The 9,679-nt window shown below is 53.0% G+C and overlaps 3 protein-coding genes across 3 annotated transcripts; all 3 read left to right on the plus strand.

Moving 5' to 3' along the window:
- The first annotated feature begins 1,978 nt into the window (after positions 1-1,978).
- LAESUDRAFT_94660 (uncharacterized protein) lies at positions 1,979-3,522 on the plus strand. Its single transcript, XM_040914887.1, has 6 exons — positions 1,979-2,194; positions 2,340-2,355; positions 2,437-2,524; positions 2,593-2,616; positions 2,681-2,977; positions 3,102-3,522. The coding sequence occupies exons 1-6, from the start codon at positions 2,136-2,138 to the stop codon at positions 3,344-3,346; spliced, it is 729 nt and encodes a 242-aa protein (XP_040757393.1). The 5' UTR covers positions 1,979-2,135; the 3' UTR covers positions 3,347-3,522.
- Positions 3,523-4,760: 1,238 nt separating this feature from the next.
- On the plus strand, positions 4,761-6,653 carry LAESUDRAFT_733016 (aldehyde dehydrogenase). The gene is made up of 7 exons (XM_040910364.1): positions 4,761-4,931; positions 4,990-5,384; positions 5,437-5,642; positions 5,700-5,863; positions 5,914-6,082; positions 6,135-6,532; positions 6,594-6,653. The coding sequence occupies exons 1-7, from the start codon at positions 4,813-4,815 to the stop codon at positions 6,640-6,642; spliced, it is 1,500 nt and encodes a 499-aa protein (XP_040757394.1). The 5' UTR covers positions 4,761-4,812; the 3' UTR covers positions 6,643-6,653.
- Positions 6,654-8,548: 1,895 nt separating this feature from the next.
- LAESUDRAFT_631253 (uncharacterized protein) lies at positions 8,549-8,785 on the plus strand (the record flags this gene model as incomplete). The annotated part of the gene is made up of 1 exon (XM_040903399.1): positions 8,549-8,785. A coding segment is annotated over one exon (237 nt), but the record flags the coding sequence as incomplete, so codon positions are not given.
- Between the last annotated feature and the right edge of the window lie 894 nt (positions 8,786-9,679).

A 9,679-nucleotide genomic window follows, 5' to 3' on the forward strand; every position in this document is an offset into this window, starting at 1 on the left:
CACCGAACACATCCGCGTTGTCGACAACAGGCGCTGCGAAGTCGACCTTTGTATCGACGAGACATTAGCTTTGTCCGGCTTCGACCAGCTTCCCGTGAAATCGTACCTAGGACGTGGGCTTTATCGAAGATACACACTTCCTGCGACGTCGTTCGAGACATGCCCTCCCAAAATCAACAATGATGCCCTGGTCATCGCAGGTGAACATACCGGTACAGTGGCATTTGTAGTATCAGGTGGCGAGGGGACATGGTTGTTACGGCCGCCTCAAGCGAAGCTGCCTCGTTGGAGGTCTAAGAAAAAGCCGCGTCCGCAGCCGGTGGAGATCACGGTGTCGTATAATGACCTGATCTATGTCTTAAAAAGACAGTAGTTAGTCGTCTGTACTTTGTCACGAGCGCAAATAATGAGTCATAATCTGCCATCTATGCATATCCTGTGTGATAATAAGTTCCAAAGTGCCTTCTAAAAGACAAAGTATGCAAAAGTGTGGTTGCCCATCATATATCCAAAATCTGTGACATTAATTGTAGTGTGCGTAAATCCTTGTGTTAAATTCATGAAATAGACATAAGATTTGCCCTTACGATATGGTTAAGCATATTTTATAATCCCATTATCATTTACAAATGCCCAATGTGTAAAGCAATCTGCCGGTTTGACAAATAGATACCCAATTTTTATAATACTAATTCACATTTTCTTTCCATTTTACATGCAGAAAAATGGCCCCATGTCTGGGGTGAATGGGAATGAACGGCGCCACCCTCTAGCCCCCTTACATCCCACCGTTTCTCCGTCCGATGCTTGGACAATCCCCAATGCCATATCGCGCCATCCATTGCACGGAAGTCGAAGAACAGGACGTACACGGTGCTTGAGAACCCTGCAGCGAGCCGTGAAGTAAGATGGCACAATGTATTGGCTGCGAAACGCGGGCCAGACTAGTCAGATACCATAGAGTTGCTCGAGATAACGCGGAGTAATAGCAGCGAGCAATGTGTCTGCGGCTATGAAGGAGCTACTTCCTGAAATTTTGACGAGACCGAGACAGTGCACCAGTGAGCGAGCGGCAAACGCTTTCTAGGACCATATCGTAGCGAGAATTGAAAGTTGCTCCGCCACAAGTCGCAGAGGAACACAGTAGAATGCGTCCAGTATCAGTTTGCGCCAGCACCGCATTCTAACAGCAATCCACCGAACAGCGAGATCTCATGCGTGGGAGGTCGGCTTCCGTGATCGCCCGAGATGCAGCGGCCCAGGCTGCCAACTTCCAAATGAGGCAGGAGGCGGATCAGTCGACCTCCATCACATCTCCGACTGCTCCGAAAGATGTCTCTTCTCTTCCGTATACCTCCACAAGTACTTTTGCTGCTGACGCCTGAAGAACTGGTTTGCTGCTGCATCGAGAGGCACGGAGACGCTTGAGATAGTCAGACGCTTGACGGAGGGTACTGCTTGACGCGCAGAACGAAGCACAGAGGTGAGCGGACGGCTTCTGTGCTGCAGGCGTATCTACATCGCGAAGCTCACCTTCCCAAACCCTCCGGCTATCCGGCTTCACGCTGAAATCTGGATTTGACCACCGTCTGGACTCCCTACCCCGCACTTCACTCGCAGAAGTCGCGTACATACGCATCCACAAGCACCCACCCGGCAACCTGACCTCGTAGCGACGCCCGCTTCCCAAGCGTCCGCACGCGCCCTTCTTCAGCCTTCAGCAGACTCCACTCTGCCGGGCCCGTGTGCCATCACTAGATCCCCAAGAGATTCCTCAGAGATTCTGGAGATCGGTGAGTGCATCAGTCCTCGAGAAGAGCGTGTCGGATGCTGGCGTCGAGCTGCTGGTGGTCCATTATCGCCTTATAAGTGTCCCCAACTGACCGGACGCCTACCAGGCCAATTGAAACGCATCGAGGAAGACACCTGTCCCACATCGAGCCGAGCGCGTCACGCGGTACCGCCCAGTGACCCGCGACCCGCAGCCCGCAGCCCGCGACCGGACGTTCACCGGTCACCAATCGGCATCGCGCAGTCAATCTATAGACCACGGACGTTGCCCTCGAGATCATCGAGCCGAGGTGCTATCACAGATCAACGGGAGATCCCACATAGTCCAGGAACACAGCGCGGTCATGAGGTGCAACGCCAATATCATGATTGTCGATCACGACGTCGTGCTCGTGCCGTATAGGTGCGTGTGTGCTTAATTGTTTTCTTGCCTGCTTGCAGCTTTGCTTCACTCGACCACCTGACATTTCATTTCTCCGTCTCCTTCGCGATCACTTATAGTACCTGATATGATTCGTCTATTGAATTCTGACCCGTCATCCGTGCAGGTCGGAACACGTTGCTGTTAGTGTCTTCATTTGGTTTACTCCCCCAATGTAGCCATGGCATCGTCGATCAAGAACCGCTGACCGCTCGCGAAGCTAGAAATATCATGAATGGATGACGAGCGCTGAGTTGCGCGAGCTCACGGCCAGCGAGTCGCTTTCGCTCGAGGAGGAGTACGAGATGCAGCGTGAGATGCTCGTGCTCCACTTCATTCTTGTGCACTGGGCGGCTGACCGTTGTTGGTACCGAATGCAGGAAAATGGCGAGAAGACGAGGATAGTGCGTTGCTTCTCTCCAAGGGGTATTCTGAGAGTCTCTTATTCGTGCTTCTGAAATCTCGCAGAGCTCACGTTCATCGTTCTCGCTGCCAGGCCAGCAGACGCATATCCTCCTCATGTTACCCAGGATCTCAGCGCTAGCAGCGCATCATCTTCCTCGTTCGTACCGGCTATTGGCTCTTCGGCCGTGCGCGCGTACGATCCCGAATTCGTGCGCTCGCTGTCGATGATCGGGGATGTCAACATGTTTCTGAAGAACTTCGAGCGCACACACGAAGGTGGACAGGAACCAATAGAGAAAGAAGAGGCTACAGAGGAAGAGGACGCAGCACCAGAGGCGGAGGTGGAGATCATGATCGCTGGTGTGTATATCGAGCTTGATGTGTTCTATCCATTGGCTGATTGTGTACTTCTGTTTTCATCTGCGATGCCCTCGACTGTCTGCTTGCTCGCTATGTTCTCCCATTTGCCGCTCGACAAATATAGAACCTGCCTATCGCAGGCACGGCCTCGCCTCCTGTACATTGCAACTTTTCCTTGGTTACACCCTATCTTCTCATGCCCTCCCCGTCGACATCTCCCCACGACACCTTGTCGTGCGTATTTCGGAGACGAACGCGCCCAGCATCCGACTCTTCGAGCGGCTAGGATGGGAGGTCGTCAAGAGGGTGGAGGTATTCGGAGAGGTGGAGATGCGCGTGAGAGAGGATGTGCTGGGTGAGAAAAGGTAAGGTGGGGCGTGTAGGCAGGGCTTGTGAAGCGCTGTTCTGAGAGAGTCGACTTATCGAGCACTAATGATTCCAGTGCGGAGAGGGGTCGGCGGGTGAGTAAGGCGTCTTGCAGTCTCACGGGCTTCCGAGGTTCCTTCTAAAGGTCACCCCATCGGTGCCAGATTTGTTCTGGGATGTTCCACGCAGATCTGTATGCCCGCACAGTTTTATTCAGCGTGTGTCTCAGAGGTCATGGGTCGCTTTCCGGTCGTCGGCAGTTGAGTAACCGACACGCGCTCGTACAGTTAAGGGCATGGACGATGACAGGAATGCTCAGTGAGCCAGCGTGCTTGTGTATGCAGGGCAGGCGCCTTACATTCGTGGTACGATCAAGGGGATATTGATACCGCCGGTAGTGCATTGGGCGTGACTTGCGGGGCAAGGAAGCCGGGCCGCCTGTATAGCGTTCAGATCAGAAGCATCCCAGCGCAACAATTTGTAGATCGCCAAGCGCTGAATGGTCGAAATGAGTGGCATGTTCCGCACCCATTGTCGCGCAAAAATGGAGAAGCCGTCCAAAATGAGCCGCATCAGAAAGGATTCCATAAGGCCGGCACTAAAGCTGCAGTAAATGACCCCGAGAAGGAGAGCATCGACTGGGACCGCGTGGAAAGGTCATGTCCGCCTAAGGTTTTGGTGTTCCCCGTTGCTCAGCGGAACCCGTCTTCCCGGTGCTTTGATCATACCTTTGTCAGCCCAAGGGGCCTCCGATACACGTCATCTTGTCCAAGACGCATGACACGTTCCGGATATAGCGTCTTCACGAGATAAATGGGCGCGAAGCCGAGCGAGTCGGGAGCAGACTGAACCTTTCACCACCAAAGAGGAGTGACTTACCCCGCAATCGCGTCGGCCTGCCGAGGCAACCAATTTGTAGGAGGAAGCGGGGGATCGATCTTGCTTCGACCGTTGACATCTTGCCTTATCAGGATAGCCTTCCGGCTGATCTGACGCGTGACCTGCCCCTGGGCAGTGTCATCGTTCATGCGTGTGGGCTCGCATCTCCCAAGGCTCCCTCAGCTTCCGCCTTTTCAATACTCTGTTGCACCTGCACTCTTCCTAGGCGCCATCGTCGCAACGGCGGCGAGGCTGAAACGGGAAGCGATGCGCCGGACAAAGCGCCCGCTGATGGCTGAAACGGTGGCTGCTGATGGCTACCCCGCATCAGTATCGGCTACTGAATAGGATTTCCAATTGCCACGCTTCGGAAGAGGCGATTAAGGGACTTCCCCAGTTTGCTCACCACCTGACCACGGCGTCTGGGGCCGGAGCAGCGCAATATTGGGGATTGGTTTTCCACTGTCCAACTGACCCTCCGGAATGGGCTGCGCTGCGGACCCCCGTGGTTATAAGCTCACAGTGTGAACAGATGAGTGACCCACCGCCCTCGTCAGCGTCCCATCCTCCTATTCTCTCCGCCGCCCACGATGCCCTCCACCTTCACATACCAGTTCAACACTCCCGTCTTCAAAGGCGACGTCGAGTTCTCCACCGGCCTCTATATCAATGGCAAGTTCGTCGACGGTGCGAAGAAATCGACCATCGAGTGAGTTTTCAGCGATCTTCAGCGGTTTTCGGAGCGTCTAACGACTGGCGGACTTCAGCGTCATCAACCCCTCGACCGGCAAGCTGATCGCCAAGGTCACCGAGGGTAGTCCCGCCGATGTTGATGACGCTGTCAAGGCTGCGCACCACGCCTTCGAGCATACATGGGGCCTAAACACGCCCGGTCGCGAGCGTGGCGTCTTGCTGAACAAGCTTGCGCAGCTCGTCGAGGACAACATTGATGCTGTCTCGGCAGTCGAGGCGCTCGATAACGGCAAGACGTTTACCTGGGCCAAGAGCGACGTCCAAGCCGTCATTTCCACGTTCCGGTATTATGGCGGCTGGGCTGACAAGAACCAGGGCAAAACTATTGAGACCTCAGATGCGCAACTCGTGTACACTCGTCATGAGCCCATCGGTGTCGTCGGCCAGATTATCCCATGGAATTTCCCCAGTGCGTTGCGGAATCATTGGAATCTAAGGCATGGCTGACAGGATAACGCCAGTCCTGATGCTTGCTTGGAAGATTGGCCCCGCGCTCGCGACTGGTAACACAATCGTGCTGAAGCCTTCCGAGTTCACACCGCTCTCCGCATTGTTCATTGCCAAACTTGTTGACCAAGCTGGCTTCCCACCGGGCGTCGTCAACATCATCAACGGATACGGCAGCACTATCGGCCAGCACATCGCGGAGCACATGGACATCGAGAAGGTGCGCGTGGAAATGGTCGTACTAGGATTGCCTGCTGATTCCATACCCTCCCTGCAGATTGCGTTCACTGGCAGCACGCTCGTTGGTCGCAAGATCATGGAGGCAGCCGCCAAGTCTAATTTGAAGAACGTGACGCTCGAGCTCGGCGGCAAGAGCCCAAACGTCATCTTCGACGACTGCGACATTGACGCCGCTGTCAGCTGGGCTGCATTCGGTATCTAGTAAGCGTCATCCGTCGGGATCATTCGCGAGCCATCGCTGACTGGAACAGCTACAACCACGGGCAGACATGCTGCGCGGGCTCCCGGATATTCGTGCACGAGAAGATTTACGACGAGTTCCTGCACAAGTTCACGGAGCGGAGTCGGCAGATCAAGGTCGGCGACCCTTTCGAGCCGGAAATGTTCCAAGGCCCGCAGGTGTCGGAGGTCCAGTACGACGTACGTGTCCTCTGATGGGTCGGGATGATCGTTTGCTAATGCTTGCTTTCAGCGTATCATGGGTTACATCCAGAGCGGCAAAGAGGAGGGTGCAACGCTGCACCACGGAGGTAACCGCATTGGAGAGGAGGGTTACTTCATCCAGCCAACGATCTTCACGGACGTGAAGCCGCATATGAAGATCGTGCAAGAAGAGATCTTCGGGCCTGTTGGCGTCATCATCAAATTCAAGGACGAGGATGACATCATCGCTCAGGCAAACGACACAGTGTACGGTCTGGCGGCTGCGGTCTTCACAAGAGATATCTCGAAGGCGATCAAAACCGCGAACCGTCTAAAAGCGGGCACCGTCTGGGTCAACTGCGCGAACTTCTTGCACCCCGCTGTGCCGTTCGGCGGCTACAAACAGAGTGGTATCGGAAGAGAATTGGGCGAGTACGCGTTGGCGAAGTGAGTATGCTCGGCTGGTTTCTTGCACTCTTGCTGATGTATAATTGGTCGCTGCCTACAGCTATACGCACGTCAAGTCTGTTCAAGTCAACCTGGACCTGAAGATGTAGAGAGTTTGTCGCAGCGAGGCCTATTAGGATGGGATGTGAGGGAGTGTATCGGTTGCTGTCCCCTCCCCGTATCTCCTTGTCATGATGGTTGTGTACGCATCGTAGTCTGTGCATTATGTATATCTTGTAGCAATACCACGTACCGTTCTTGAATGTGAGACATGAACGAGAGCGAGCCGACTCGGAATGAATAGCCAGTGAGCGACAGTCAGCACGCAGCCTTGAATCCATGATCAAGACGAGGAGCGCTGAGATGCCTTCGTCATTATATTTGTGTTCTGTAAAGAAGACGCGTACTGCGATCTTCTCGAGGTGCTTGGTATCCAGTGCAGAATAGACGTGAGAGCTTAGAATGGGGGAAGGAGCTGTCTCCTCTCAAGCACAGAATGGCCGCCTTATATTCATGTGGGCTACGACAACCGTGGGAGAGCAAGAACTCTAACGGAACTTTGAGATGACGTAGAGGCGTAGTGAAGTACGACGTGACGATCGAGCAGGAGATTACCGTAGTAGGAAACAGGTCTGCCAAAGTTAGAAGGAAGGAGGTCGTGGCCATTAATTGTTGGCGCTGATGTTGTTCTGGTGTTAGAAAGGCATGTGTACAATAAGTCAAAAACGATTTGATACGCTACTACTGAGTGCTGGGAGGTTGGATATAGAGGAGGAGATTTCGTGTGCATGTGAAGATTCAGACGCGCATTGATATAGCAAAAGTACGGACCAACCGAACATATCTTAACGGTGGTAAATGGCCACATCATGTCTGCAGTGTGGATCATTACCTCATCGTTATGGCCTCGTGGCTCCTGTGGCAATCCGAAGACGTCCGAAGGAGGTACCGTTTGCATCGATAGGATCATGTGCGCCCTGATCGTAGATCACCGACGATAAGCTTCTTTCCGGCGATTCGTCGGGAGTAGTGTTGTTAGAACTCTGCCATCATTACTACGTCTCAAACATAAGTCTCTTCGACATGGAACCCGAGAAACCTGAGAAGAAAGGTCCTCCTGTTGTTATACGATGCGGCACGCACGCAGCGGACATGCTATCGTGGCGCTATGAGATGCACGCAATTAATATCGTCATTGTCGGCGAGTAGTTGTTCTCTATCGTTGCATGAGCTATGACTGGCTCGGATGCTTCAGACGATTTAGCATGGGCATGGTGGTATGACCGACAAGGTACAATCCAGTCTAGCGGTGTCGATTTCATCAAGGACCTTCCCTATTTCCTTGTTCTCATTGCCACATCCCGTTATTTTACTCGGCGTGAGTGGGATGTTGACGCCACACTGATAAGCGATGGATTTCGGCACTGTCTGAAGAGGGCTTTGAGGGAGCATCCGAGAAACGACAGAATGGTTCACGAGATCCATCCCCGTCGCAAACCTTACGGCTTCGACGTCGCATTCAGAGATCGTGAAGATCAGACGAATGTCAGAGCAACATCCATTTTACATCCTGACAAAGTCGTTGAATCAGGATATTCCTTCTTCGATCGGGAAGCCAGGGTTTTTGCGGCCACGCAGAATAAGGCGACCCAAGCAGATGCAGTGACGAAGATACACTGGCCGGAGGTCATTCGTACGAGCGAGGCAGTCGTTTTCGAGCGGGCAGTGGAACTGGGTCGGGGAGACCCGCTCATAGAGGGACATTTGCCCACGGTACTTGCCTCGTACGACCTGGACTGCTCGAATGGAACAATTTGCGAGGACATCCAGAAAGAAGGACGAATTGATCGGAATGCTATCGGTGGCTCACGTTGCATGCGCCTACTGCTGTTGCGAAAATTGTTGCCCATCGACGAATTGCCCGCTGAGGAGTTTCTACGTATATGGGTGGAATGTTATCGATGTGAATATCATGTTACTCCAGTGGTTTATCGTCTAATTCGCTCTCGAGCAGGCCATTTCGCGCTCTGGATGAAGGGCTTTGAACACACGGACATCAGTATTGACAACCTGCTCTATAACCCCATCACTCGAAAAGGTGTTTTGAATGTTTTCGATTTGGCTACGATCCGCGTGGATGGTAAGAACCAGGCGACAGGGCAGAAACGGACTGGCACCATCCCCTTCATGGCGATGGATCTCCTCTCAAGCGAGTATTTCCGTGGAGAGGTCGTGCGCCTGTACCGCCACGATTTCGAATCGTTCCTTTGGATCCTTACAAACATTGCTTTGAGTCCAAGAGTGCTTTCCTCGGCAAGTATATGGACACATGGAAAGCCTTGGATGAGAATGATGCACGGGTTTGGGAAGGCATTGGGTATTGGTTGATGAACTGGTTGAGGGATAAACTTTATGAGATGACAAAGTTGCGTAATCTCAAGGAAAGGGTGCCGGGGAAGCTGTCACAAAATGACCTCGCCAAGATTTCTGAATGGGAGGACCAGTCCAACCAGTCGGCCATACAGGTTCTCAAAGAAGCTGAGAGTGTCGTGGCGGAGCACTTAGCGGAGGCGGATTTCTCCGTTCCCTTCCAACCACTCTCCGATGAAGAGTTCCAACGGTATCTCCCTTTCCCATCACCTCCTGCTTCATCCTCCTGAGTCCCACCATTTCCCCTCACCTTCAATAGTTATGGCAACATATTCTCATAGCGAGATCCATATTCCTGGATGGTCATTCAATGATTGATCGTGTCGAAACCAACGTTTTGTATGTAACGTTTACGCTAGCATGCAATGTAGACCAGGTTTAACGTGAGGTGTCTTGCAACTTGAGCGTCTATCCACTGTTGGCCGAGCCGGGCATCACGTGTGAATCGCGTGCACACGCCACAAGCGCGTCCGACCGAATGCATCCCTGTCACAGATTTTCGCCACAAAGTCCGCACGTGACTTTTCTCACACCACAGATCACGTGCTTCACCAATATCTCACGCCACTCAGCCACAGACGCGACGCGCAGAGATCAGGTGATAGTCCACATCACATGTTATGGTCCAGACCCGTGGATGATACGGTCGGACCTGTCTATTCCAGGATACAATAGAGGCACCCATTTGGGAACAAAGGGAACAAGGACTATTGTTAT

Source organism: Laetiporus sulphureus (assembly GCF_001632365.1).
Source record: "Laetiporus sulphureus 93-53 unplaced genomic scaffold LAESUscaffold_136, whole genome shotgun sequence".
Lineage (NCBI taxonomy): Eukaryota > Fungi > Basidiomycota > Agaricomycetes > Polyporales > Laetiporaceae > Laetiporus > Laetiporus sulphureus.

Coding starts and splice junctions, on each gene's coding strand:
- LAESUDRAFT_94660 (XM_040914887.1), top strand. CDS start 2,136: ATGAGGTGCAACGCCAATATCATGATTGTCGATCACGACGTCGTGCTC. Junction 2,525..2,592: donor GGAGGAGTACGAGATGCAGC/GTGAGATGCTCG, acceptor TACCGAATGCAG/GAAAATGGCGAGAAGACGAG. Junction 2,978..3,101: donor GGTGGAGATCATGATCGCTG/GTGTGTATATCG, acceptor CGACAAATATAG/AACCTGCCTATCGCAGGCAC.
- LAESUDRAFT_733016 (XM_040910364.1), top strand. CDS start 4,813: ATGCCCTCCACCTTCACATACCAGTTCAACACTCCCGTCTTCAAAGGC. Junction 5,643..5,699: donor AGCACATGGACATCGAGAAG/GTGCGCGTGGAA, acceptor CCCTCCCTGCAG/ATTGCGTTCACTGGCAGCAC. Junction 6,533..6,593: donor GGCGAGTACGCGTTGGCGAA/GTGAGTATGCTC, acceptor CGCTGCCTACAG/CTATACGCACGTCAAGTCTG.